Source organism: Sorex fumeus, unplaced genomic scaffold (assembly GCF_029834395.1).
Source record: "Sorex fumeus unplaced genomic scaffold, SorFum_2.1 ptg000015l, whole genome shotgun sequence".
Lineage (NCBI taxonomy): Eukaryota > Metazoa > Chordata > Mammalia > Eulipotyphla > Soricidae > Sorex > Sorex fumeus.
The window spans coordinates 3,774,884-3,801,741 of record NW_026606072.1 but is presented as its reverse complement, the minus strand read 5'-3'; the positions used below and the strand labels follow the sequence as shown (position 1 = coordinate 3,801,741).

The 26,858-nt window shown below is 38.0% G+C and overlaps 1 protein-coding gene across 4 annotated transcripts in view; it reads left to right on the top strand.

Annotated features, from left to right (window-relative positions):
- Positions 1 to 26,858, top strand: part of NADK2 (NAD kinase 2, mitochondrial) — a 50,760-nt gene that overhangs the window by 15,503 nt on the left and 8,399 nt on the right. The window contains exons 4-9 of one of the 4 annotated variants that reach the window (XM_056112139.1): positions 516 to 597; positions 4,877 to 4,960; positions 7,015 to 7,151; positions 12,722 to 12,800; positions 15,183 to 15,248; positions 16,433 to 16,528. In XM_056112139.1, coding sequence (XP_055968114.1) covers positions 516 to 597; positions 4,877 to 4,960; positions 7,015 to 7,151; positions 12,722 to 12,800; positions 15,183 to 15,248; positions 16,433 to 16,528 — 544 coding nt within the window. Of the gene's footprint in view, positions 1 to 515; positions 598 to 4,876; positions 4,961 to 7,014; positions 7,152 to 12,718; positions 12,801 to 15,182; positions 15,249 to 16,432; positions 16,529 to 26,858 lie in introns of all 4 variants that reach the window. The other 3 variants (XM_056112138.1, XM_056112141.1, XM_056112140.1) reach the window with 3 other exon arrangements.

Below are 26,858 nucleotides of genomic sequence, written 5' to 3'. Positions count from 1 at the left end.
GGTGGCAGAGAGAAACTGGGGACATTGGTGGTGGGAAACGTACACTGGTGGAGGGATGGGTGTTGGAACACTGTATGACTAAAACCTGACCATGAATATCTTTGTAACTCTGTATCTCATGGTGGGGCTGGAGCGATAGCACAGCGGTAGGACGTTTGCCTTGCACGCAGCCAACATGGCCGAGCTGAGTTCGATTCCTCCGCCCATCTCGGAGAGTCCTGCAAGCTACCGAGAGTATCTCGCCCACATGGCAGAGCCTGGCAAGCTACCCGTGATGTATTCGATATGCCAAACACAGTAACAACAAAGTCTCCAATGGAGACGTTACTGGGCCCGCTCGAGCAAATCGATGAACAACGGGAGGACAGTATCCCCCATCTCATGGTGACACAATAAAAATTTTGAAGAAAATAAAAAGATAGTGAGGATAAGGGATGATTATTAAAGTAAAAGTACTCATGTTCAGAATGGTATTAAAACTGGATTTATAACAAGATGATATCTTATTCCTATAGGTGATGGTACAATGCTTCTGGCAGCAAGTAAAGTCTTAGACAGACTTAAGCCAGTTATTGGAGTGAACACTGATCCAGAACGGTAAAGAAAAATGTATTCCATTGTTTATCCATTGTTTATGTGTGTGAGCCATATATATATATATATATATATATATATATATATATATACACACACACACACTTTTTATATTACCTGTTTAGCTTTGCTGACATTTATCATTATACTTGTTAAACCACCTACATACATGACTTTATCTGGCTTTTAGATTATCTGGAATTTCCCCATCTCTAAAATCTTGATTCTGCACTGATCACTGTCTTCTATTTTCATGGCAGTTTTATTCCCTCAACTCAACTAAATCTGTTTATTGAGTTTTCACTTATTGACCCATTTTCTTCACTTAATTCTCCCTCACTTCATTCACTCTTGGGTGAATATCTTAAATATCTTGTGTGATTATCTTTCTGTTCAGTCTTCTATTAACCTATCATGCTTTCTGTTCCTACATCAGCACTTGAGAGCAGTTGAGTAAAGAGTCACAGAAACTTGGAGTCGGTGGCTCAGTTTGGACTTTGGTAGCCCAAATTTATTTCCAATTTGTAATTCCTGGTACTTAGAACTCATAGAAAACTAAAAAAATTTTCTATGGGATTCAAGTGATTTCTCATCCCCATTCTTTAGTTCTAAAAGTTACTGCTCATGCTCCATACAATTGTTTTTCTCATCCTTGTTCTTTTAATAAATCTTTGTCTTAGAGCTAAAATGAATCTCAGTGGATTAGAACTTGTTCAACTGTTCCCTTGCTTTGAAAGATAATCTCAGGCCAATGAGAAAGTACAGAGGTTAGGAAACTTACTTTGTATGGGGCCAGTGCAGGCTTGATCCCTGATACCACACACGGTTGCCCAAACTCCTCCAGGAGGGATCCTTGAGCACAGAGCCAGGAGTAAGCCCTGAGCACTGCTGGGTATGGCCTCTGTCATTTGTTCCCCTTTTTCTATCAGTTGTCCAGCATGATTCTTCCCTCCCCCTTTTCTCTTTTCCCTCCTTTCTATCTTTGTCTTAACTCTTCTTTCTTCACTCTCCTTTGTTTATCTGTAGCAAGTTTATTCATATTGTCCTTGCCTTAGAAGACCAGTGATATCGTAATTGCTGAATTTTCTGGATATTTTAGTTTTTGTTTTACTTGATTTGTTTGTTTCACTTGGTTCTTTGAAAATGCTCTTTTTGGGGGGATCAGGGACATCCCCACAGTGCTGGAGGCCCCAGGGTTGTACCTGGTGGTAGCTGGGGCCCTCCAAGGCTACACTGTGATGCTTGCAGAGTACTGAGTAGTTTCAGATCTCTAACTCAGATTGGTGCTTGCCAGGCACATGTATGATTTCCTGGCCCTTGGAAAATTCTTAATGCTAACAGTTATCATGGATACTTTTAAACATTTATTGTATTCTCTTCCTTCTCTATAACTCCTGTCTTATCTCTATGACTACTTTGTCTCTGACTTTTGGAGGATCTTAAGTTTTTGGTCACATGGAGTTTTCTGGAATATGGGCCTCCTCCACCCAGATCCCCCATATTCCAGTAGCTAGACAGTTACACCCACTAACTGACCCCAGGGCCACGTAATTCCATCAATATCCAAGGTCCAAAGACTATAATTCCAAGCTCCCAGAAATGTGACCTCTTGTTGTCTAATTCTTGTTCTCAGAGAACTCAGCAGGCTACCGAGAGTATCCTACCCGAACGGCAGAGTCTGGCAAGCTCCCTGTGGCATATTTGATATGCCAAAACCCAGACACAATGATGGGTCTCATTCCCCTGACCCTGAAAAGAGCCTCCAATATGGCACCTGCTAAAATCTCAGGGCTAGGACGAATGGAGACATTACTGGTGCCTGCTCGAGGAAATCGATGAACAACGGGATGACAGTGATACAGTGATAGAATTTTCAACTCAATGGGCATTCCTAACTTCTGTGTTGTCCAAGGGATAGTTGTAGAATCAAATATTCATTACATCTCTAGTATTTATCGTACAACAAAATCTGTACCATCATCCTATCTTCATTCAAATTCTCAGCCCCAATCTAAACATTTTGTGGGTTCCACTTGACAGTGCCCAGGACCACTCCAAGGTCTCTGCTCAGCATTACTCTTGGCAGTGTTGGGGGTTGAACAAGGGTCAGTTGCTTGTAAGGCAATCACCTTTTACCTATCTACTAGCTTTCTATCCCAATGACTGTTCTTAAGTGCAGATGCAATAAAACTACATTTTCTAACATCATGATTAGGTAGTTATTCTTGTGGGTAGAGAAACTGCTCTGGTGCCGAACTTTGTTAATATTTAAGATAGGATTTGAGGGGCTGGAATGCTAATATAGAGGGTAGGGCCTTTGCTTTGCATACAGCTGACCTGAGTTTTATCTAAGTACCACATATGGTCCCCTGATCCTGCCAGGAGAAATCCCTGAGGGCAGAGCCAGGAGTAAGACTTGAGCACTGCTGAGTGTGGCCCCAAAAATAGGATTTGAAAGAATTCTTTAGTGCCCCTGTTTTTTTTCATGCCTTTTCATGATTTTGCCTACAGTGTTCTTATGCACTTTAGTTGTGTAATTCTTATTCACGTAAGACTGGTTTGTCTCCTGGGCTCTAATTATAATTCCCTGTAGAGAGTTCTTAGCGCTTTATTTTCTGTGTCTATTAGGTTGTACATTCCTTAAGTGTAGAACTTTGTATTGTAAAGCATTACTAACACAATCTTAAATGTAGTGTGCAATAAGCTTTTGACAGTCTTAGAAAGCAGGGCCAGGACCTGAATCTAGCTGAGTTATTTATTATTTCCTGAGAGTAAGCAGTTGAATTAGTTCAGTAATTAGCTTTTTATTGCCTTTTATTGTATTATAAAATACAAATATTTATACCTTTGTATGTCATAACTTCTTGACTGTTTATTTATTTATATCGTTCAAGAGGTTTTGTGAGGGAGGTTTGGATTCCACCTGGCTTTGCTCATAGGGCCATGCAAAGCAAGTGTGTTATCTACTATGTCTCCAACCCCCTAACGTAAGAGAATCTTAATAGAAGTCATCATATTTTGTAGTTTGTCAAAATACAGTTTCCTTTAAAAAAGTTTTTTTAAGCCTAATATTCTTAAGCTTGTGGAGTTTTTGAAACTGGCAGGCAGATGGTGGTGTTTTTTCTGATTTCTAGCTAGAATAATTGGTTTTACAAGTTCTCTGTTTTTTCTACTTGTTTCCAGGGAGAAATGGATTAAGCCTCTGACTTTGTTCTGTAATTCAAATTGCTTGTCTTCTTTTTCTTAAGTATCATAGAACCTTAGAATCTTTAATCCCAGAAATTAATGTCCAATTTAAGTCTCTTCTTCGCTGTATTAGTTATCGAACGCTGTATAACAAATCATAAACTTAGAGGTTGAAAACAGTAGGAATCACTTACAATTTTCTTTTATGGTTTTCTATGTGTCCAGAATTCAGGAGCAGCTTGGCTGGGTGGTTTTGGCTTGGGAGCTCTGATGAGGTTGTAGTCACATGTCAGCTGGAGTTGCAAACTTCTGGAGGCTTGATTGAAGCAGGAAGACCAAATCCACGATGACTCACATGGACTCATCTAAATTAAATGTGCTGTTTCTGTGGATGTATTCTGTATTCTGCACTATACTGAGCCTGGCAAATAATCAAACAATTTGAATGCTTAACAGTCAAAGATAGAGGGCATGGGGCAAGCAGTCTATTGCTCTGTATACCTTTATGTTGGCCGATCAGGATTTAATGAGGCTTTGTGACCAGTTCAATATGGCTTGGTTGTGGATGGCAGCAACAGGTTATAAATGGCATTGCAGGTTCTCTAGTGGTCACTTACCTGGCTCCTACTGGGGTCACCCTACCCAGTGAGGGTACCTGGGAACACTGAGAAGATCCCATGGAGGGAGTTGAGACCTCTGCTGAGAGTCAGTGCAGAGTGCCAGCTGGTGCATATAATCTCACCACTCTGATTTGCAATTATTTGTTTTAATATTTGTCTTCTACAACAAATTGCTAACTTCTTAAATAAATTCACTCTTTTTTTAATAAATTAATTAATTGGGTTACATTTTTCTGATGAACAACGGGAGGACAGTGCTACAGTGCTACATTTTTCTGAATTCACTTGGAGTGTGACATTAAAGCTATACGTAAAGTTTTTTCTAGTTGATCCTTTTTGCTCTTGTTGAAAATACAATTTTATAATTAAAAAAGTAGAAAATTAAAATTTTATATTTGATTTTTGTGCTTTAGTGCTAACTTAATTTTTTTCTCCCTTCCCTTTTATACCCTCCCTAAATCTTTTTTAAAATAAAGGTCTGAGGGTCACTTATGTCTTCCGGTTCGGTACACACATTCCTTCCCAGAAGCCTTACAGAAGTTCTATCGTGGTGAATTCAGGTAGGAATTTGTTAGTGGCGATATGTCACTTAAATATATATCATTAAAATTTTATTAAGCAGACCGGAGAGATGGTACAGCAGGTAAAACACTTGCCTTGCTTGCAACCAACCTGAGTTCTGTCTTTGGCATCCCATATAGTCTCCTGAGTTCTGCCAGGAGTGATTCCTGAGTGCAGAGCCAGGAGTAAGCTGTGAGCACTGTTGGGGGTGGACCCCAAATTAAAATAAATAAAATGCTGTTAAACGTCAAATTAGGTAATATTTGCATTAGTTCATAGCTATATCAGTAAACCATAAAATGTAATATGTTAACCAAATTCTAAAAAGATCTAACTGGCCTTATTTTAGTCCATTTAGAGCTGTATAAAGGAAAATTGACAGATGCCACTGTATTTGCAACTAGAGTGTTTTGTTTGTTTTTCTCATTGACTGAGATAGATAGTCCCACTATCTCAGCTCTGTAATATGTTCTTAGGAGTTTGGTGCAAAGATAGTTAAAACTAAAATACATGTTTAAATTCTCTTGATTTTTATCTTCCTCTTTTCCTAATCAGAGAATGACTAAGGATTATGTTTACTTTATTTATTTATTTACCTACTTATTTATTTGGCTTTTGGGGTGGCCCCTGACAATGCCGAGGGGTTACTCCTGGCTCTACACTCAGAAATCACTTCTGATGATACTCAGAAGACCATATAGGATCCTGGGGATCAAACCCAGTCAGCGGTATACAAAGCAAATGCCTTACTCATTGTACCATCACTCTCGCCCCGGGTTATGTTTACTTTAACTTGGCTGAATTTCTGTATCAAGTGTTTCTTAAATATTGGAGTGTCTTTTCATCTTCTGTTTGCTTAAAGGAGCAGGAGGCCATCCAAAGAAGGTGGAAGGTGAAAGGAAAGGCCGAATGAGGTTGCAGGGTATGTCAGAGAGAGCCAAGTTGGAATACTTTTTATTTCCTGAATTGGGCAAGATTTTATAGGGAGCGATAGTACAGCAATAGGGCATTTGCCTTGCATGCAGCTGGCGCAGCCAACCCGGGTTCAATTCCTGCGCCCCTCTCGGAGAGCCCAGCAAGCTACTGAGAGTATCTTGCCCGCCCAGAAAAGCCTGGCAAACTACCCGTGATATATTTGATATGCCAAACACAGTAACAACAAGTCTCACGTTGGAGACATTACTGGGCCCACTTGAGCAAACCGATGAACAATGGGAGTGCCACAGTGCAGATCATTTCTCCCTGGATATTTGTTAATTTGTATTGACTTCTGGAATCATTTTATTCATAATGAGTCTAGTTCCTAATCATTTCAAAAAATTGGCATGCTGGAAATTGCTGACACGTGACTTTTAAATGGCAGCATGTTTTTGTATACTTGTCTAGGAGAATCTACCCTATTGGTTTTTTTATATTTTAGATTTTCACTTTGAAATCAAGCCTGTCATTTATTCTTTCTGAGCACCTAACTGGGAGTAGGCTTTAGCACCCCCTACCCCATAAACTCAAAAGAAAAGCAATCCATTTAAATTTTTATATATAATCTTGAAGATTATAGTATTTGTTATTGATACTTACCTGTTTTTGTAAAACATCACAAAATTTAGGAGGAGGTATTTTTATCTAGTTTCATTACCTTAACATAACTTTTATTTCAGAGAAAAAGAACAATTATAAATAGCTCAGTATATTAGATATAATAAATAATTGGTAGAGAGTTTGATTGTGGTTCAGATCACTTGAGAGATTTTATACAAATATTTACGCTACTCAGTATGCCAAAACACAGTAACAACAAGTCTCACAATGGAGATGTTACTGGGCCCGCATTGAGCAAATTGATGAACAACGGGAGGACCGTGACTGTGACCGTGATTTACGCTACTGAAAGGGGAAGAAATCTAAATCTGTCTTTGAGGTGGAGGAATTTGCACTCTTTGTTCCTGATGTGCCTTTCTTAATGTGTTTTAAATTTTGGTGAAATTGTGATGGCTAATCCTTAGTTGAACTTGTCATAGTTTAACATAACTTGTTTTTCCTTCACTTTTCGAAGGTGGCTATGGCGGCAGCGAATTAGGTTATACCTTGAAGGGACTGGCATAAACCCTGTTCCTGTGGACCTTCATGAACAACAGCTAAGTTTGAATCAACATAATAGAGCCCTCGATGTTGAGAGAGTTCATGACGAAAGTAGGTTTGAGATAATGTTTAGTATACACTGCTTTTGTAAGTTTTAGAACTAACTATATTTTATTTATTCTGGAATGTTAGTATCACTGGCAATACTAACAAAAGCAGAGTGAACTATATCAATTGTAAAACATAGTATGAGGATATTTGAAGTAGTAAATATAGCTATTTCTTAGAAAAGATGTTTTCTAGTATAGTTTTTAAAATCGAATAGGAATGGATGATAAAATATATAAGTGGATGGTTTATATGTACTTAATTAAATTATTTTTTTTTGCATTTAAAATGTTAGGGCACTGTGATTTACATAGTTATTCATAGTCCTCCCTCTCCCTGGCCCTCTTCACTCTCAACTCTCCTCTCTGGGTCACTCCTGGTAGGGCTCAGGGACCACATGCAGTGTCAGTATTGAACCCTGGTCGTCCGCATGTAAGGCAAGTCCCCTACCTGCTGTACTATCTGTCCAGCTTGAGACTGTTTCTTTGGTCATCTAGGAACATCTTTAATGAAATCCCATGTATTTATTTTTGTTTCTGTTGCCTTTGGTAATGGAAGCATGTCATTGAAAACAACTTTGAGATTAAGATTTTGGAGCATTTTACTGATGTTTTACTTGATATATTTTGTGGATTCTGGTCTGATCTCAAGGTCTTTGATCCACTTTGAGTTGACTATTGTGTAAGGTGTGAGATATGGGTTGAGTTTCAATTTTTAGATGCGGTTGCCTCATTTTTCCAGCATTGGTTCTTGAAGAGATGATCTTTACTCCATGTGCCTAATTCCTTAATCAAAAATTAGTTGACCATAGATCTTGGAATTTGCCTTTAAATACTTGGTTTTAACCCATTGTTCAGAGAATCTATTCTTATTACAATACCATGCTATTGTGATCACTCTGGCTTTAAAGTTTAGTTTCAAGTTAGGTGATGAGAGAATTCCCAATTCCTTATTTCTCAATATGGCTATGGCTATTCAAGGTGGTTTATGACTCCATACAAACCTTATTATCGACATTCTTATTTCTTTAAGGGTATCATCAGATTTCGGGTGTGGATTGTGTTCGATCTATATAGTAATTTAGGTAGGATGGTCATTTAGACAATATTGAGTCTTCCTATCTAAGAGCACTGCATATTTTTCCTTTCCTAAGGTTTTCTATCTCTTTTTAAAATGTTTCTTTTTCAGTCTTTATAGTATAGATCCCCGACCTTTTTTTTTAAGTTGATTTCTAAACACTTGATGTTTTTGGACACTATTTTAAGTGGGATGGACTCCAGTTGCTTTCTTTTCTGTTTTGCTTACAAACAAATTCCTGTATTTGCTTACAGGAATGCTACAGATTACTATCAGTTGGTTGGCTTTGTAGCCGACTACTCTGCTGTATTGGCTTATTGTCTTTGGGAACTTTTTAGTGGATTCTTTAGGGTTTTCTATGTATATTATCATGTTATCTGTATCACTATATCACTGTTATCCCATTGTTCATTGATTTCCTCGAGCAGTCACCAGTAACGTCTCCATTCATCCTAGCCCTGAGATTTTAGCAAGTGCCACATTGGAGGCTCTTTTTAGGGTCAGGGGAATGAGATCCATCATTGTTACTGGGTTTTGGCATATTGAATATGCCATGGAGGGCTCGCCAGACTCTGCCCTGCAGGCAGGATACTCTGAGTAGCCTGCTGGGTTCTCTGAGAGCAAGAACGAGACAGTGAGAGATTGCGCTTCTGGGAGCTAGGTTTTATAGTCTCTGGATTTTGGCCGTGATGGGATTACACGGTTCTGGGGGCAGTTGGTGGGTGTAGCTGCCTAGTACTGAAAGATGGAGGATCTGGGTGGAGGAAACCCAGTCCCAATCCGAGCAAGCTTGGAGATCTCAGCCCTAGATCCCGCATACCTGGGTTCCTCTGCCAGTTCCTTTATGCGTGAGGCTCATACGAGCGTGTGGAGAGTGGTCTTAAGCATGACTGTGGCTGGTCCTGGAGTTCTTCAGCTGCTGGGGCTCTGTCATCTGTAAATAATGATAATTTGACTTCTTCCTTTCCCCTTTCCAAATTTGATTTGAGTCCCTTGATTTATTTTTCTTGCATAATTGTGTTCTCAGACTATACTGAGTAATAGTGAAGACAGTGCTCTTCCTTGCTTTGTGCCTGATCTCAGAGGAGACCTCTGTGGTTGTTCACCATTGAGAATGATACTGGATGTTGGTTTGTTATAGATGGCTATTACTATTTTGTGGAAGCTTCCTTACACCCCTGTTTTGTGGAGGCTTTTTTAATCATAAAGAAATGTTGTATATTCTTGGAAGTTTCTCTTCATTTATTGATATTATATGATTTTTATCTTTCCTTTTATTGATGTGTATTATTTTTATTTATTTGCACATTTTGAATCATCCTTGCATCCCTAATGAATTCCACTTAATTGTGTTGTAATGATCTTTTTGATATGTTTTGGATTTGGTTCACTAATATTTTGTTGAGGACTTCTGCATCAGTATTCATTAGGATAATTGGTCTGAAATTTTCTTTTTAATAGTGTCTGTTATCTTCTTAGTTATTAGTATAATATTGGCTTTGTTCAATCTATTAGAAAGGATTCTTATTTCTTCAATATTTTTGAAGAGCGTAAAGAATAAAGTTAGTAAGTCTTACATGAAGGTTTAATAAAACTCACCAGTGAATCCATATGGACCAGAACTTTTGTCCTTGCGGGGGAGATTCTTATTTACTGTTTCAGTTTCCTTGCTTGTGATTGGCCTGTTCTAGTTTTTTCTTTCCTCCTCATTCAGTTTCTAGAGGGTTACATGGTTATAACAATCTGGCCATCTCCATCTTAACAGCATACAGTTGTTTAGTGTAACCTCTTATGATTTTTTTGATTTTCTGAGGGGCCTGTTGTAATTTCTCTCCTTCTGTCTTTGATCCAGCTTATTTGGGCATTTTGTGTTTTTTTCCCTTGTGCATCAAGCCGAAGGTTTGTCTTTCTTGTTTATTTTTTTCAGATCCTGCTCCTAGTTTCATTGATTCTTTATATATTGCCTTCTTGATTTCTATATCACTAATTCCTATTCTAATTTTTATTATGGCTAGTTTTAGCTTTTATTTGTTATACTAGTTTTGGAATTAATTTGTTGTTGCTTCTCCAGATGTTTAAGTTGTGTGTTTATGTTTGAGCTTTTTTTCTTTGTATTGCTATGAATTTTTCCCTTGCTTCATCTTTTGCTGTGGTAACAAATTTTGATAGGTTCTTGCTTTGTTCTCATTAGTTTCCGTGAATCTTTTTATATCCTCTTTGATTTTTTTTGATCCAGTTGTTACTTAGTAGTGTTTTAGTTTCTACTTGTTGGGTTTTTTCTTCCATTCTCTTTTCTGGTTCATTTGTGCCTTCATGGCATTGTGGTTTGAGAGGATGCCTGGTATGACATATGTATTCGCATGAAAATAACCTGATCAGGAAAACAATTCAGGAGGATGTTAGATCAGTGATTGCTTTGATGACAGTTGTGGAACTTTTTGGTTTATGTGTCTAATTCATATCAGAAATTTGTTGCTGCATAAGTTTTTAACCTTAAATTTAGCATCACGATCATGATCATCCTGTTGCTCATCAATTGCCATCATTAAACATAAATATTTATAATTTCATAGAGATTGTGAAGGTTAAGAATTCATGAGTGGAGGGCCAGAGAGAGAACAGAAGGGTAAAGGCACATACTCTTGCACAGGGCGCACTGTATTAAATCCCTGCCACCACATGGTCCCCCTATCATTGCTAGGAGTAGCCCTGGAGGGTGGCCTGGTAGTCCCTGAAACCACAGAGCCTGAATTAGCACCATATTCTTGGGCCCTTGCATTGAAATGTTGTCCCAGTAGTCTGAAAACCACTGGGAGATTCTCAGAATCGCCTGGGCCTCCTGAGTTCCATTTGGGTGACACCCGCCCTCCCCGCAACAACCAAAAGATTCACGTGTAGCTTAGCTTTTTGAATTTGGGTTTAGTATCTCTCAGTGGGTGACAGTGATGCTGTTGACAGAGACAGCGTTACTTACTTGAACACCTGGCTGGGACATCTGCTTCCCGGCTCATCACCTGGTGCCTAGCAAGAGACTAGGTCCTCACCATGCTGGTCTCTATAAAAATATGATGAACTCTGTTTTCCCAAAGCATGTGATTTGAGAGAAAGAGTCAGAAATAGAAATCGATATGTCTCTCATAATTGACATACCCTCACTTCCAGAGTCTGTTGGTCACGTAGAAATAAAAGTTTATTCACCAACAGAGTGTGATGTGGTATGAAATGTTGCACAAAATGCGAATACAAGGAGGCAAGACCACTGAGGATCATCTTGGAGACTGGCAACTACAGTTGGGTGGACTTAGTAGAGAGGATGGAGGAAACAGAAAAGGGAACATTTCCAGTTGTGCTTGCCTGGTAGGAGAAACTTGGGTTCAGTGTCACTGTTGGTGATATTGAGAAACTGGGGGGTTGAGTTTTTTCATTTGTAGCTTGATAAAGGATAACAAGGCAAAGGAAACTTTTTGAAGATGATGGCCACAAGTTTGAGTCAGAAAGCAGTGGCTTGAAGAATTTTGTGTGATAGGATGTTGTATAAATAACCATCAAGGAAGATTCATAAGCTGAGCCTACAATTTAATAGAGTAAATAAGAAGAGATCAAATTGCTTAAAAGTCATGAAAAGATACATGGCAGTGTTTCTCCAGTGGTACTCTTAATTCAGATACTCTACAGGTTTTTATATCTGGGGGAGGAGGAAGATCTGTGGTGTAATTGCTTTTGTTTCCTACGGGAGCCATGAACATAATTTGCTACTGAAATCCCAAATGGCTTTTTTGGAAGTACTTGACTCATCCCATTTCTAAAACTTACACAGTTATGTGTAAGTCAAGTGTAATAACAAGAGTCTTATGGGATTGCTAAGTGGATTTTATTATTCTTTAAAAGTTGTTTGATGGGCTTTCCATTCTACAGTTGTCTTCATCCCAACTTGTCACTGTCCATTGTCACTGTCCTCACATTGTTCATCGATTTTCTCGAGCGGGCCCAGTAACGTCTCCATTGTGAGTCTCCATTGTGAGACTTTGTTGTTACTGTGTTTGTCATATCAAATACGTCACGGGTAGCTTGCCAGGCTTTGCCGTGCGGGCAAGATATTCTCGGTAGCTTGCTGGGCTCTCCGAGAGGGGCAGAGGAATCGAACCTGGCTTGGCCATGTTGGCTGTGTACAAGGCAAATGCCCTACCCACTGTGCTAAATGTGTAATTTTTTTCTTTCATTCATAAGGCTCCTTCATATCTGGAGAAGCTCGTATTCTCTCCTGAGCACATTTTCTTTTCTCTCTCTTTTAAAAAAATTTCTTTACTTGAAATAAAAGTTTATTTATTTCTTTTTTATACTGAGCTTTATAATAAAATATTTTTAAATGTGTATATGTTAATGTAAAGTATATGATTCTCTTAAAATATGCATTTCTAAGTGTTTTCTGTAGTTTATATTGTAACATTTCTAAAATTAAAATAACTATTTTGGATTTTTGTTTTTATTGTCAGCAGCGTCTGAGGCTTCAGGACCCCAACTCTTGCCAGTGAGAGCCCTTAATGAAGTCTTTATTGGGGAAAGTCTGTCCTCAAGGTACTTTTAAACCTGTGATTTTGAGTTGGGAACTTGTTATTTTGATATTTTAAAAAAAGATTTTATTCAATTTCTGTAACCTGCCTAAGATTTGTGAATAATACTGTGTAAGAAATAGAAATACATTTTAAGTAAAATTCTTAAAAGCCTTCATAAAAGTTGGTATGTGTTGAGGAAAGAAGGTTCTGTGACCAAGAAATTAGTAAAGCCTTAGGATAAACAGTTACGCAGATTTCTATATATGTACTTTATAAATGTTTACTATGTATATGTTTTCAAATTGATACAGATCTTTCATAAACCATCTGCATGAAAACTTCCCTACTTATTGTTTTATCATTGTCTTTTAACTCTGACTTGTTTATTTCCTTTTTTATCTAAAATCCAAATAAGGATCACATACTACTTTTGACCATCATGACCTTTTAGAATTAAGAATAGCCCCTTTGCCTCATCCTTGTTTTGTTATGATATAAATATTTTTGAATGACCTATCTATTTGGTTTGCAGAAGAATATCCCTGATCATGGGTTTTATTTTCTCTGCACAATTAGATTCAGACTTGACGTTTTGGGCAGGAATACTGTATAGGTGCTATTGGTGTTCTCAGTATAACAGCATAAGACAAGTGTATTTATAGTTTAATATCTGTAACAACCTTAAACAAAATCAGGGTTAATAAAATTCTTCATTAGGAGTGTAAAAACATAATGTTTTAGCACTGCCAGAATCTGTCGTCATGTTGAATATAATTAGGTTTTAACTATCAAAATGTTCTTGCAAAACGTTGTTGGTGATATTGGAACCATTACCAAATAACTGCCATTAAAATAAAGTTAATTTAATTCTTGGCAGCACTTTAGAATCTGCCTTTTTATTTTTGTGAAAAAATAAACTAGGGGTAGATAATTAAAAATATGTGCATGCCCCATGTCCCTGCTCTGTGTACATGTGACCTTTTGGCCACCCTGCTGCTGATTCCTTAGTTTGCTAAGTCTGTGTAATCTGCAGTTTTGGTTGTTACTCTGAGAAAAGTTTGTCTTGGTTAAATCTAAGTTCTAGCCAATGCATAAAAGCATAAAGCCTGATTCTATACAGTGATTTAAATAGAATTATTGTGATTATCCTGATTAATGTGATTTTTAGTCAGTGAAAAATACACTGTGCTCCTGCTCTGTATAAAATGTGAATCACTGGGGATCTAAAAATGAATAAGAGAAAGGTAGTTGTGTCTAATTTTCTGGAGGGTGATAACATACATAATCATAAAATTAAAAGTAAGATTTTTTCTTTAAAGAAATATATATATTCTTTAAAGAACTTAAACTATAATAAAGTATAAAAGTATGTTATTTTAACATAGTAAAATTTATGCTATATATAAAGTTTTTTCTCTTGCCATATATCAAGTTTGAAGCAATATGGAAATGAATAATGGATACTTTAATGTGAGAAAAGTGAGAAGAAACTAAATAATTAGTGATATAATCTAGTCATTATTGCTAAAGACTTAAGACAGAAGAGAGCAACAACTTTAAATGAGATTGGAGAATGTCTTCATTAAAATAAATAGATGACAAAGGTAAAACTTTTGTGAGTTTATGCTTATTCTAGGGAAGCCACTTAATGGCTTATATTATTTTGTTTATTTTAAAGGTAGAAAGTTTCAAACGCTTCCATAAGCTTTTTTAAAAATAATTTATACTTACTGAAAAGTAAAATAACTTATAGAAGAAGTAAAAAAATGAAACAAGTTATGAGCTTGAGAATTCTGTGAAATCCCATTGGGAGATTTTAGGTTGGTTGCTCTTATTTCTTACGGCATAAGTGATCTGTTGGTTCATCTCCTAAATAATGTCTAATGCTGCTGCTTGTCGTTTTCTTTGGTACCTCATATCATTAGGAAGATAAGGACAGCACTGGGCTAGTTTCTGGTGCTATTCAAAAGATTTAACTGTTGGAAGTTTTAAAATTTATTGTAAAGTATTTTGTGATAATAGATTTCTAGGCAGAAAGGGACCTTTAATGGATGCCTTCTATGAGCCAGGCACTGTGAAAGTTTTTATCCTCACAGTTAATTCTTAGTTACCCTATTAGAAAGATAGTTATATTTATTAGAGGAAAAAATGAAATTTGGAGAGTTCAATTAATTTACCCCAGGTTAGATAAATCATTAACATCAGAACTATCTTATAAACTCTAGCTCTAATTCCAGGTTATATATTGAGGCTTCAATGTGCCCTGAAAACTTTGAAGTTTAGCTTTTCTTGGAAAATACAATGTGCAGCAATATTATTCCTGCCTCATTTATAATGTTCTTAGATTTTAAGAACATTTTAAAAGCCCAATTATTTCTCTTTTCTCCTATTTGTTCTAACCTAGAATGTCTTATTCTTGGGCTGTAGCAGTGGACAATTTAAGAAGAAGTATACCCACTCTAAAGGGACTGTGAGTTTTATTGCTGCCTTAAAAAAATACTTTCCCTGAAACAGAAATCCTGCTCTGAGTTGACTAATCTAGATAAACTTGCATGTGAGAATGACACTAAATTCGCTCACTGTTTTGGGCTCAACATCTTTCACCTGACTCTTCTTCTCTTCCTCATCACCTTTGCTTCTCTTTTATCCCCACTTACCCCTAATCACTTTTATGTCTATGTGATTCTAGCATAATAGCAGCCATTCGTATGGACCTTAGGCTCCTAATGTGCCTCAAATTTCGTATTATCTAGAACATATAACAAAACTATGAAGTAGACTAAATGTTGATATTAGAACTTCTATCTTCTACGTTTATGAATGCTGACTTCAGAGGAAAAAATGAAAAGGAATTGTATCATGTAAAACCTTCACAGATTAAAGAGTCTGGTAGGAAAAATTGAAAGGGTTAGAATAAGAGATGCATTATTCATATGATGCCAGTGTTTGAGAGACTGTCTAGTAATTGACCTTATTTTTGAAAGGCTATATTTTATTAAGATTTTATTTTAACTTTTTGTTTAGTGGAGAAAAACAACCCAATTTTGATCAGTGACACCATTAATTTTTAAGACTCAATTTACAAAATAACTTACTTGTTTCCATAGTTCTTTGAATAGTTGCAGATTTATACATCTTTGTAGTTAAAGAAATAGTATCAGTTTTGCATGTCAGAAAGCCCATTAATGAACTACTCTAAGGAATATAAATTTTTGTGTATTTATGAATATTTTAAGAAAGAGCTTCAGTAGAAATTACTTATAACTTGAAGAATTAGTTAACAAACTCAGATATCTCAGAAACTAATGACCAAGAGTGAAATTCATGTAAAAATGATATTTTTCTTCTTAAATTCTAAGTAATATATTGACTAGATTTCATAAAAGCAATAGCAGCAGTGCTAAAATATTTATTTTTGAAGCCCCTATTTTGACATATTAGTATTGATATAAAGGAACATAGATCAAAGAAAGATAGTTATATGTTCTTTTCACATGTACAATATTAGGATTAGCATATTGATACACCAGTTATGTCAGGTATGTGCAAGCCAAACTGGCCAATTTAGAATTCACTATTTCTGAAAATATCCCAGGTTTTATTTACTGTGATCCATGAGCCATGCAAATTCAGTTTTATATTCTTAATTCATAGGGCTTCCTACTATGAGATCTCAGTTGATGATGGTCCATGGGAGAAACAGAAGAGTTCAGGGCTCAATTTGTGTACTGGAACGGGTTCAAAGGCCTGGTGAGTAACTTGGTATGTTGTCTGTCAACTTTTGTGATGTGTTTTAAGTAATGTGGTTTACTTGATGGCTTATATTGGCATATCAAAGAGTTAACCTTTATTATATTGGTTTGCTCAGTTTCTGCGTCACTCATCGATTGAGTCTAGAGTCCTTGGCTTTGAAGATTACAGCTGCAGTTTATATTTGGTCATTAGTTTACACTGGAGAAGGTTTGTAAAGAAGTTAAGAATTATTTTATGCAACTATGTGTTTTTATTGTTTTTTTTTTGTTTGTTTTTTTCTTTTTGGGTCACATCCAGGGATACTCAAGGGTAAGTTACCCCTGGCTCTGCACTCAAGGAATCACTCCTGGCAGTGCTTGGAAGACCATATGGGATGCTGGGTACTGAACCAACATGGGTTGGCCATGTGCAAGGCAAATGCCCTACCCACTGTCCTATCGCTCCAACCCCAACTATGTGGTTTTTAAAAGCTATTTTTATGATACTAAAGACATGGAAACAAAGGAAAATATCAGAAAACATGCCAGAGGTCTGTACATTAAAGAACTACGTGGTGATAACTCTGAGCATCCTGAATCTTAGTTATCTAGGCTCTTTGTAACATGCAGGTGCATCCCAGCTTCTGCTGGTGCCTGTTTTCTCGCTAGAATACTCGTCCTGAATACTCATTCAGAATGCTCATTCTAAAGTGACCTAGTAGATAGAAAGTCGGTAGCACTTTAAGTTTGACACTATAAAACTGAGTGTATTCCTCTACTCTGAATTACTTAATAGGGGCATTGTTTAGGTTGACTGCATGCTCTACAGAAAAACTGTTACTCCTCCAAACTCTCAGAAGTCTTTTTTATCCTTCGGCACACATCATTTTAAATCTTGATAGATTTAAACTCTTTTAGTTCCTACTTTTAGTTCTTACTGCTATTTTTTGGTGTGGATATCGTCAATATTTTGAACTTTACTTGTGCCTCCTCTTTATGCTTCAGTCTTAGTTTGGATTACCAATAGAGTGATACTTTCCAATGTAGATAAATATAACTATATCCCTGTGTGCTTTAAAACTTTTAAAAAAAGTAAAATAGTAGTATTTAAAGAAATTTAGAGAGATATGAAGGGGGGAGAGAGGGAAAGAGAGAGAACGAGAAACAGACAGAGACGGAGAGAGGCAGAGAGACAGAGAGGCAGAGAGAGACAGAGAGAGACAGACATGTTTAGGAGAAGACATGGGCTTCTTGGCGTGGGGGAGGCCTTTGTGCTTTAAAACTTCTGCTGACTGTGCCTGTGTTCAGATGATCAGTTTGCCATATACTGGGCCCTGAATATGACCTGAGAACCTTATCAGTTTATCCCTATCCTTTCCCTGCCCAGCAGCATAGGGAACACTGTAAACTACTTGGAATTCTCAGCACAAGACATGTTCTCTGTGGGCTTTTTGTTTTTGTTCAGTACAACTTATTCCTACTTTGAATGCTTGAAGAGTCCATTTTCTATCCACTGACTGAAAAATTCAGTCTTAAATTTTATTCTTTTTAGAAACTATTTCCTAGAACCTAGATCCTTTCATAAACCTAATTTCATTAGTCCTTTTATTGTCCCCCCGCCCCCCCCGGCACTCTTTATTCATAGCAGCTATGGTCCTTGCCACAGAATTAGGTATCTAAGAATTAATGCTTAGTTCATTTGGGCAGCTTCAGGAATTTGGAATGGTGACTATAGACTTTTCTTCTTGGCTAATTTTGGTGTGCACCATATTACATAATATAGATTCCCTCATACTTTTTGAAAAAATGACTACATGTTTATAAGAATAGCTAAAATTGTTTTATCGAAGTGATTTTAAGTTTGGATGGTTTAAAATGGAGTTTCAGTTCCTATTTTTACTTCCTTTATTTTATATTTCCATTACTTATAAAAAGTTTATAACTAATCTTTCAAATTTCCTTTCCCGTCACTTTGTTATTATGGTGATCAGGAGCTTCATAAGCAACCATGTTTTCTCTGGGTAGGAAGGGTAGTTCCTTCAACCCCTTATAAATAATTTTTAGTAATCATATATGTTCATTCATAAATATTCAATAGCTCCTGGTCTTTTCAAAATATTTTTATTTAGTTCATAATGGTTTATAAGTGTAAATGTACAATTTCACTATTTTTAAAAAATTTTTATTTGTGAAAAACCATGAGGTACAGTTGTAGACTTACAAATTTTTGTGCTTGGGTTTCAATTATACAGTGATCAAATACCCATCCCTCCACTAGTGCCCATTTCCCACCACCATGGATCCCAGTATCCCTCCCACACCCATCCCCCCATCCCACCCTGCCTCTGTGGCAGGGAATTCCCTTTTGTTCTCTCTATCCTTTTGGGTACTGTGGTTTGCAAAAGAGGCATTGAGTGGCAGTCATGTTTGGTCTATAGTCTACTGTCAGCATGCTTCTCCCATCCTGGGAGGATCCTCCCAGTACCCTTTATTTGGTGCTCCCTTCTCTATCTGAGCTGCCTTTGTCCCCTAGCATGTGTGGCTGGTCTCCAAGACATGGAGTAAACCTCCTGGTACTAATCTCAGCTATTCTTGGGTGTTAGTCTCCTATTTTGTTACTTTATGTTCCTCAGAGGGCTGGAGCAATAGCACAGTGGTAGGGCGTTTGCCTTGCATGCAGCCAACATGGCCGACCCGAGTTCGATTCCTCTGCCCCTCTCGGAGAGCCTGACAAGCTACTGAGAGTATTTCGCCCACACGGCAGAGCCTGGCAAGCTCCCCGTGACGTATTCGATACGCCAAACACAGTAACAACAAAGTCTCCAATGGAGACGTTACTGGGCCCGCTCGAGCAAATCGACGAACAACGGGAGGGCATTTACCTTTATGTTCCTCAGATGAATGCAATCTTTCTATGTCTATCCCTGTCTTTCTGACTCATTTCACTTAACATGATACTTTCTATGTAATACTACTTGTATGTAACTTTAATGACTCCATCTTTTCTAACAGCTACATAGTACTCCATTGTGTAGATGTACCAAAGTTTCTTTAACCAGTCGTCTGTTCTTGGGCACTCAGGTTTTTTTCCTACAATTCTGGCTATTGTAAACAGTGCTGCAATGCAATTTCACTATTTTTATCCACTTATCTGTTGTTGGACACTTGGCTTATTTCCATAGATAAGCTATTGTTAATAGCACTGCAGTGGACATAGGTGTGCTTGGAGTAGTGTTTTTGTATTCTTTGGGATATTTACCTATGAATGGAGTTGCTGGATCATACAATAGATTCATTTTTTTTTTAATTTCTGAGAATTTCTTATACTGTTCTCCATAGAAGCTAAACCAATTTACATTTCCACTAGTAGTGAATGAGGGTTCCTTTTGTACCATACCACCATTTGTTGTTTTGTTCTTTTGAAGTCATTCTCACTGGTTGAATTTCCCTGATAACAAGACCTTCACATTAAAGAAAAAATATCCTAGATAGGCTGATTAATGATCTCTGGAATGAAGAAGAGAGAATATTATTTAGAAAGATTGGCTAATACTCATTTTCCCATGGGCCAGTTATAAAAATAACATTTCTCATGTAACCTTTAGGGCTGCAGCGATAGTACAGTGGGTAGGGAGGGCACTTGCCTTGTGTGCAGTCAACCTGGGTTTGATCTCTGGCCTAACATATGTCCGCCCAAGCCTGCAACGAATGATCTCTGAGAACTTCCAGGTGTGGCCCCCAAACAAAAACAAAGTGACTTTTAACAGTTCTTTGAAAATAAAGTTCATTTTCTCAGAGATGCTGTAATGTTATTTTATAAACATCTAATATATTTAACATTGGAAACAATTGTGATTAATAGCTTTAGTATACTAACCTCTTTTTATTTTCAGTTTTTAAAAATTGTTGTGGGGATCACATCCAGCTATGCTCAGGGGACCCTCAACAGCTATGCCCAGTGGTTCTGGAGTTGTGAGGGCATTGATTACCAGAGATCTAACCGAGGGCCTGCTGAGCCACATTCCTGACCTTTTCATAATATCTCTTCTGTTCACTCTAGGGTTTCTTACTAAAAACTGAATGGAGAAAGAGTTACCCAGATGCTTTTCCTTTTCATCTCTTAGTAGCTTTACCTCTGAAAAACAGCATGGTATATAGTAAGAAAGAATACTGACCTGGAACTTAAGAAACTTGGCTAAGATACAAACTGCCTTTGCATTTCTGTGCAAGATCCTTTTCTGCAGAATGAGGGAAATGGAACAATATAATACTGTCTGTTTCCTGAATTCTCTGATTCAGTAGGCGTAATGATTGACTGTATCAAAATCCTGCCAAAAGTATTAGTATTACCATTTTATTAAGGAAAAAAATAAGATTTGGCAAGGTTTTTGTCACATATAACTAGTGTCAAAACCTACGTAATTCATATATGTATATGTACTTGCCTTGTACATGATCAACATGGGTTTGATCCCTGCACCTCCAATACTTTCCAGATGTGCTCCCTGAGCACAGTGCCTAGAATAAGTCCTAGGGCCTGGAGTGATAGCACATCGGGTAGGACATTTGCCTTGCATGTGGCTGACCTGATATGGTCCCCAAAGAACTGCCAAGAGTAATTCATGAGTGCATGAGCCAGGAGTAACCCCTGTGCATTGCTGGGTGTGACGCAGAAAGCAAAACAAAACAATAACAACAACAACAACTAAGAGTAAGTCCTAAACACCACCATGTCTTGTCCCCCACTGTGAGCTCAAAATGTGGGTGTTCAACGTGTTCTTGTTTGGTGGTCAAGAACCGCCTCCCCAGGCCTCCCCAGCAGAGAAACAAAGAGACGGGGGACCACAGACCTATAGTCCAAAGGATCCGTTTAATGCAAGGCTTCTCTCATACTTATAAAACAACTGAGGGGGGTCAAGGTATAGGACTGCACATAGGTGTGATTTATCATTTACAAAGGCAAAGTGTTTGGATGGAGGCAGTTCTCTTGGAATTAACTCAAGGAGACACTGTCTCCCAGGGACATCTGTGTTGCTTTTCTCTATCCCTATAGTTGTACATATTAAACAATTAAGTTTACTTCTTATTAATACTTGCAGTTATTTGGATAAACACAGTAATAGATACAGATTCCAAAACTTAGTTCTCTGGGCTCCAAGGGTAAGCATGGCTTTTACCGTAAATCCCAGAGTAAACCCTCAGACTAGTTCTGCTTGTCCTTCCCCATGGGGGCCCTGTCTCTTAAGTCAATCATAACAGCTTGCATCAAGACCATGCTTTTATGCTTTCTAGACTGTCCTATTTTGATGATGGGGGTATCTTTGCCACTCACACTGGGTCCAACCAAGTCCTGTGGTGGGACCTCCCCCCCCACATTTTGAGGTGTTAAGGAACTAGAGCAACGTAAGCCTGAGTTAAGTAATTATGATGGATGCCCATGAGTAGATATATCTTAGAGTCAGTCAGCTCCCAAATATTAGGAGCACAGCATTAAAGGTCTTTCTGTGTTTAAACAAAGAACATTGCTCTATAGTAAAATATGAAAAGGCTATAGGGTAAACAGAAAAGCAAGTAATTCACTTCAAATACAAAGTCCAGAGTCACCAGAGGGTTTTGACCTAGTAACTATTACACAGGAAAGGTTAAAGATAAACTCAGGAAATTAGGGGGGCTTGCAAGAGCACTGTGTGCTTCTCTGGGGGGAGGAAAAGGGCCAATTCACTTATGAAGCCTAAAACAGAGTCAGTATCCAGCACCCCACAAATAAGAGTGGGCAAACTATTTGAAAAGTCACATAATTTGTAAGTTGAGGTTGAATTGAAGAATTATCAAAATAAACCGGCTAATCTATATGAAATAGTATTGATGCTAATAGTGCTTAAGCTAATAGGCCTAAACCTCGGCTCTGGGGGGATGTGTGTTTAATTTTGATATAGTTTTCAGTCTTTTAGTAATGAGCAAAGAATAAAGAATAAAAAGTTAAATGCTTGTAAAATAGTCCCTGCTTCTCCTGTCACACAGTTCTCTGTTGCATTTGACTATAAAAAATTTGAGTATAGAGTATAAAATTTTTTGCATACAAATTGAGTATAAAAATTGAGTACAGAAGTTTTCAATTGAGTATAAAAAAATCAGAAGTCAACTGATTTGCTCAAAGCCATGTGGCTAGTAAATGGTGATGGTAGTATTTAAATTCTGAATTTGACTCTAGATTCTTAGACTGTAATCCCTTTAAAGAAACACTGGAGAGAGGAAAATTGGAAGAGTCTGTTTCTTTAACTCTTTGAATTTTTGTTATATATGTAAAAGCTTGTTTTTCTCACCTTCTGAACCCTTGCTTTGAATATGAAATGAAGCTGCTCAATTCTCAGTTTTAATGGCTTAAGGCTAGTTTGCCACTAAAGTTTTTGTTCTTGTGACTTCTCTCTCAGCAAGTTTTCCTAATAGGAAGACTACTTTCCTCCCAATGTTGATTCTGGGAGTGAGGCTTCTTCCATATTCGGTTGTAGCCTGTCAGTCATCTTTTAAACATGCTTCCAAAGTTACTGTGTCATTCCAAGTTAGAGCAGGCAAGGAGGAAAGGAGGCTCACCTGTGGGAAGTTAACCAGTCAGGCTTAACAGTGTTGTTGATGTTGTTCGCTGGTTCCTTTTTTTTTTTTTTTATGGTGACAGGGATTGACAGTAATTCCTTTGGTTAGAATGAGAGTTGTTACTTGACTATATGATAAGAGGGGATGAAAAATCAGCATTAATTATGTATCCCAGGGGAAAATGAATAGCTTTTCATTCTTTGCATTAAGAAAATTCTTATTCCAGGGCTGGAGTGATAGCACAACGGGTAGGGCATTTGCCTTGCACATGGCTGACCCAGGTTTGATTCCCAACATCCCATATGGTCCCCTGAGCACCACCAGGAGTAATTCTTGAGTGCAGAACCAGGAGTAACCCCTGTGCATTGCCAGGTGTGACCCAAAAAGGAAATAAAACAAAAAAGAAAATTCTTATTCCAAATAGTGCTTCAAAATGTGAAAACCCCTACAAAATGTGTAGGGGTTTTATGCATAGCAAGTATCTCTGAAGTGATAATCCTCTCATTCCTTTTACTGGTATGAAATATGATTTGCAAATGTACCTAGAGAAAAAAATACTATAAAAATTATGTTTTCTTTTTATTAAAAAGGTGCAAATCTACTTTCTCCACAATACTGTCCTAACAGACATAAATAAGTGTGAAGAAGATGTTTCTTCCAAAGTTTTACTAGGTGATGAGGGTGAGACTCAATTATTCAGTTTAGATGTTTTTAGTAGAATTTACATCTGATGTCAGATAGGAGTTATTACAATGGTAAAAGTTGTAAACCTAAGAGAAAAAGTCACATGCCAGCTACAGGTTTCCTTAACATATAGTTTGAATTAAACTATGAACCACAAAATGTTTTGCTTTATACACATAACATGGATGAGCAAAGGTATAGAAAGAATGGATTTAGAGTACTGAGAAAGTGAAACTGGAGGATAGATAATAGTGAAAAGTAGAATACAACAAGGGACAGATTTTAATTAGGGATTTGGTCCGTGAATGATCTCGAATTTTTAACATAAAAGTATGTGCATATGTGCGTTTAAGAGAATATTCATAGTGTCTTTGTATTTCTTAAAAATGTGCAAATTTTATGGTGATAATGTTATGTGGAATATCTGACTTATCCCCTTCTCAGGAAAGTTAAGAACCACTGAATCTGATTTATAGTTGTGTAGCTTCGTAAGTCCTTTTCATTGGGATTATCTATTGAGCCCATTTAAGAAATTAGAGAGAGAGAGAGAGACACACACACACACAGAGAGAGAGAGAGAGAGAAAGAGAGAGAGAGAGAATGAACTACTGCAGGAAGGTAAGATGCTTGCCATGCAAGTAGCTGACCTGTACCATATATGGTCACCAGAAGTGACCCCTAAGTGCAGAGTCAGGGGTAAACCCTGAGCACTGTGGGGTGTGGCCTAACCCCCTGCCTTCTACTCTTCAAAAAAAATCAATGAGAAGATTATGTTATGAAGCAGTAGAAGATTTCTAATTGCCTGGAAGAATTTTTAAGAAGAAAAGGAGTCACCTTTCTTTTAACATATAGACCCCACTACAGAATTACTTATAGAACATTCATTTGTGCTTACATTTTTTTTTTAAGTGTTTAAGGCAGGCATCATTATGGTAAAAGATTTCTCAGGGCAGGGGGATGGTACAGGGATTAAGATGCCTGCCTTGCACATGGTCAACCAAGGTTTAATCCCTGCATCTTGGTCCTAGGGGCCCCCAACAGTATCGGGTGGCAGGTGGGGGTTGCATTTGAACCACTGGCTTGGTTGGCTAATAGGTGGGAGTGGCCATTGGTTATGCTGAGCACCACTTGGGAAGTCCCCCCAAGAAGATTTCTTACCTTCAAGCAAACTCTAATTTAAAGAAATACTTATGCATGTTTAAAAATTAAGTTTAAATAGTATAAAAAGGTGTAAATCATCTGCCCCACAGGTAGGGGGAAGGTGTAGGATGGGGGGTGTAGACTGGGGTTTTTGGTGATGGAAAATGGGCACTGGTGAAAGGACGGGTGTTCATCATTGTATGACCGAGACTTAAACCTGAAAGCTTTGTAACTGCTCTCATGGTGATTCAATAAATAAGTCTATAATAAAAAAGAAAAATAAAAGTAAGATGGAGTTCATGCCCAATTCAATCAGCCTAATCAGTGACTGAATAAATAGCAGTACTCCTACATTTAAAAAAAAGGGGGGGTGTAAAATGAAACTAGTCCTTTTTACCATTTCATACCTCTAGTACTAATCTCTAGGCACAAATAAGACATATGTGCATAATTGTTTTTTATACCCATGGTTAGTTTTGTTTGTTTTCTGGGCCATTCCCAGTAGGTACATGCAGTGCATTGCTTGGGGGACCATCGCACCCCAAGTTCCAGGAAACTCTCCTCCTGTGTGCAGAGCCCATGGTGCAGCCTGTTGTACAATCTTGCCCACTCTACCTTTGGTCTTTGAACTACCTAGCAAATGGTAGTATTTGTGTAGTAGTCTGTTGGTTAGCTATTGCTTATTAACCAGCCTCCTATGTATGTATGAGTTATTTAGTAGTGTAAATAATACTTCAATAAATACCTTCGTACTTCGCACTTTTGGCGGGGGTGGGGGCGAATCGCAGATGGTGCTCCAAAGGCCTGGGGGTGAGGTGGGGCGGCTCCTGCTGATTCTCAGCCAAACTGGGCTGTGGTTCAGTCGTCCGGGTCTGAGGATGCAGAGCTGCTGAGGCCCTGGAGTGCTGGGGATTTTTCCAGGGCCACTCCCTGTGAGGGACAGGCAGCAGATCATGTGGTGCTGGGGCCCGAACTGGGGTTGACCCCATCCCAGGCAGGCCCCTTAACTCCTCTACTATTTTCTGGCCCCTCCTTACATGTTTTTTGTTATAAATGCAAATGTTTCAGGATACGTGACTGAATTGAAAAATAGATTCATTTAAAATTTTAGTACTGCAGGGCTGGGGTGATAGCACAGCGTGTAAGGCATTTGCCTTGCACGTGGCCAACCTGGGTTCAATCCCCAGCATCCCATATGGTCCCCTGAGCACCGCCTGGAGTAATTCCTGAATACAGAGCCAGGAGGAACCACCTGTGCATCACCGGGTGTGACCCAAAAAGCAAAATAAAACAAAACAAAAATTTAGTAACGCAGAACTGCATTACAACTGCATTATAAAAATTTAGTAATGTAGAACTACAGAACTACGACTTTTCCAGTCCCATCCCTGTATGAGGCTACTTGTTTTCCGCAACTCATGCCAGTTCATTATTTGCTCTTCAGTTCTTACAAGCTTCAGAAAATTTGCTTTAATTTGCATTTCCTTAGGTATAAATACATTTGAACATTTTAAAAGCACAGCATAGGGCTACAGCCATGGCTTAGTAACTGAGGACATGGGGAGCTGGGAGGAGCCCCCAAGGAAGTGCCACCAGATGTGGCCCCAAAGACTGTCCCCTACCTCTGCCAAATACAGGCTTATGAAATGTTTATGTTCTTCACTGATTATATTATATTTTAGTTGGGAGCTGCTCTTGGCCTGGTACTCAGAGGTTGTCCCCATCAGTTCTTGGGCGGGGCGGGGGCTGCCAGGAACCACTTGTTGGCAGGGCCGGAGCTGAGGCTTCTGCATATGAGGGATGTGCACACTCGGCTTTTAGCCTCTCCTGGGCTCCTCCAACTGTGTTAAACTGCGGGCAGTGGCTATTTGCCTTCTGGTTAATTCCTCATAAACTCTTAGGAGTTCTTTATATATTTAGTTGATTAATTCATT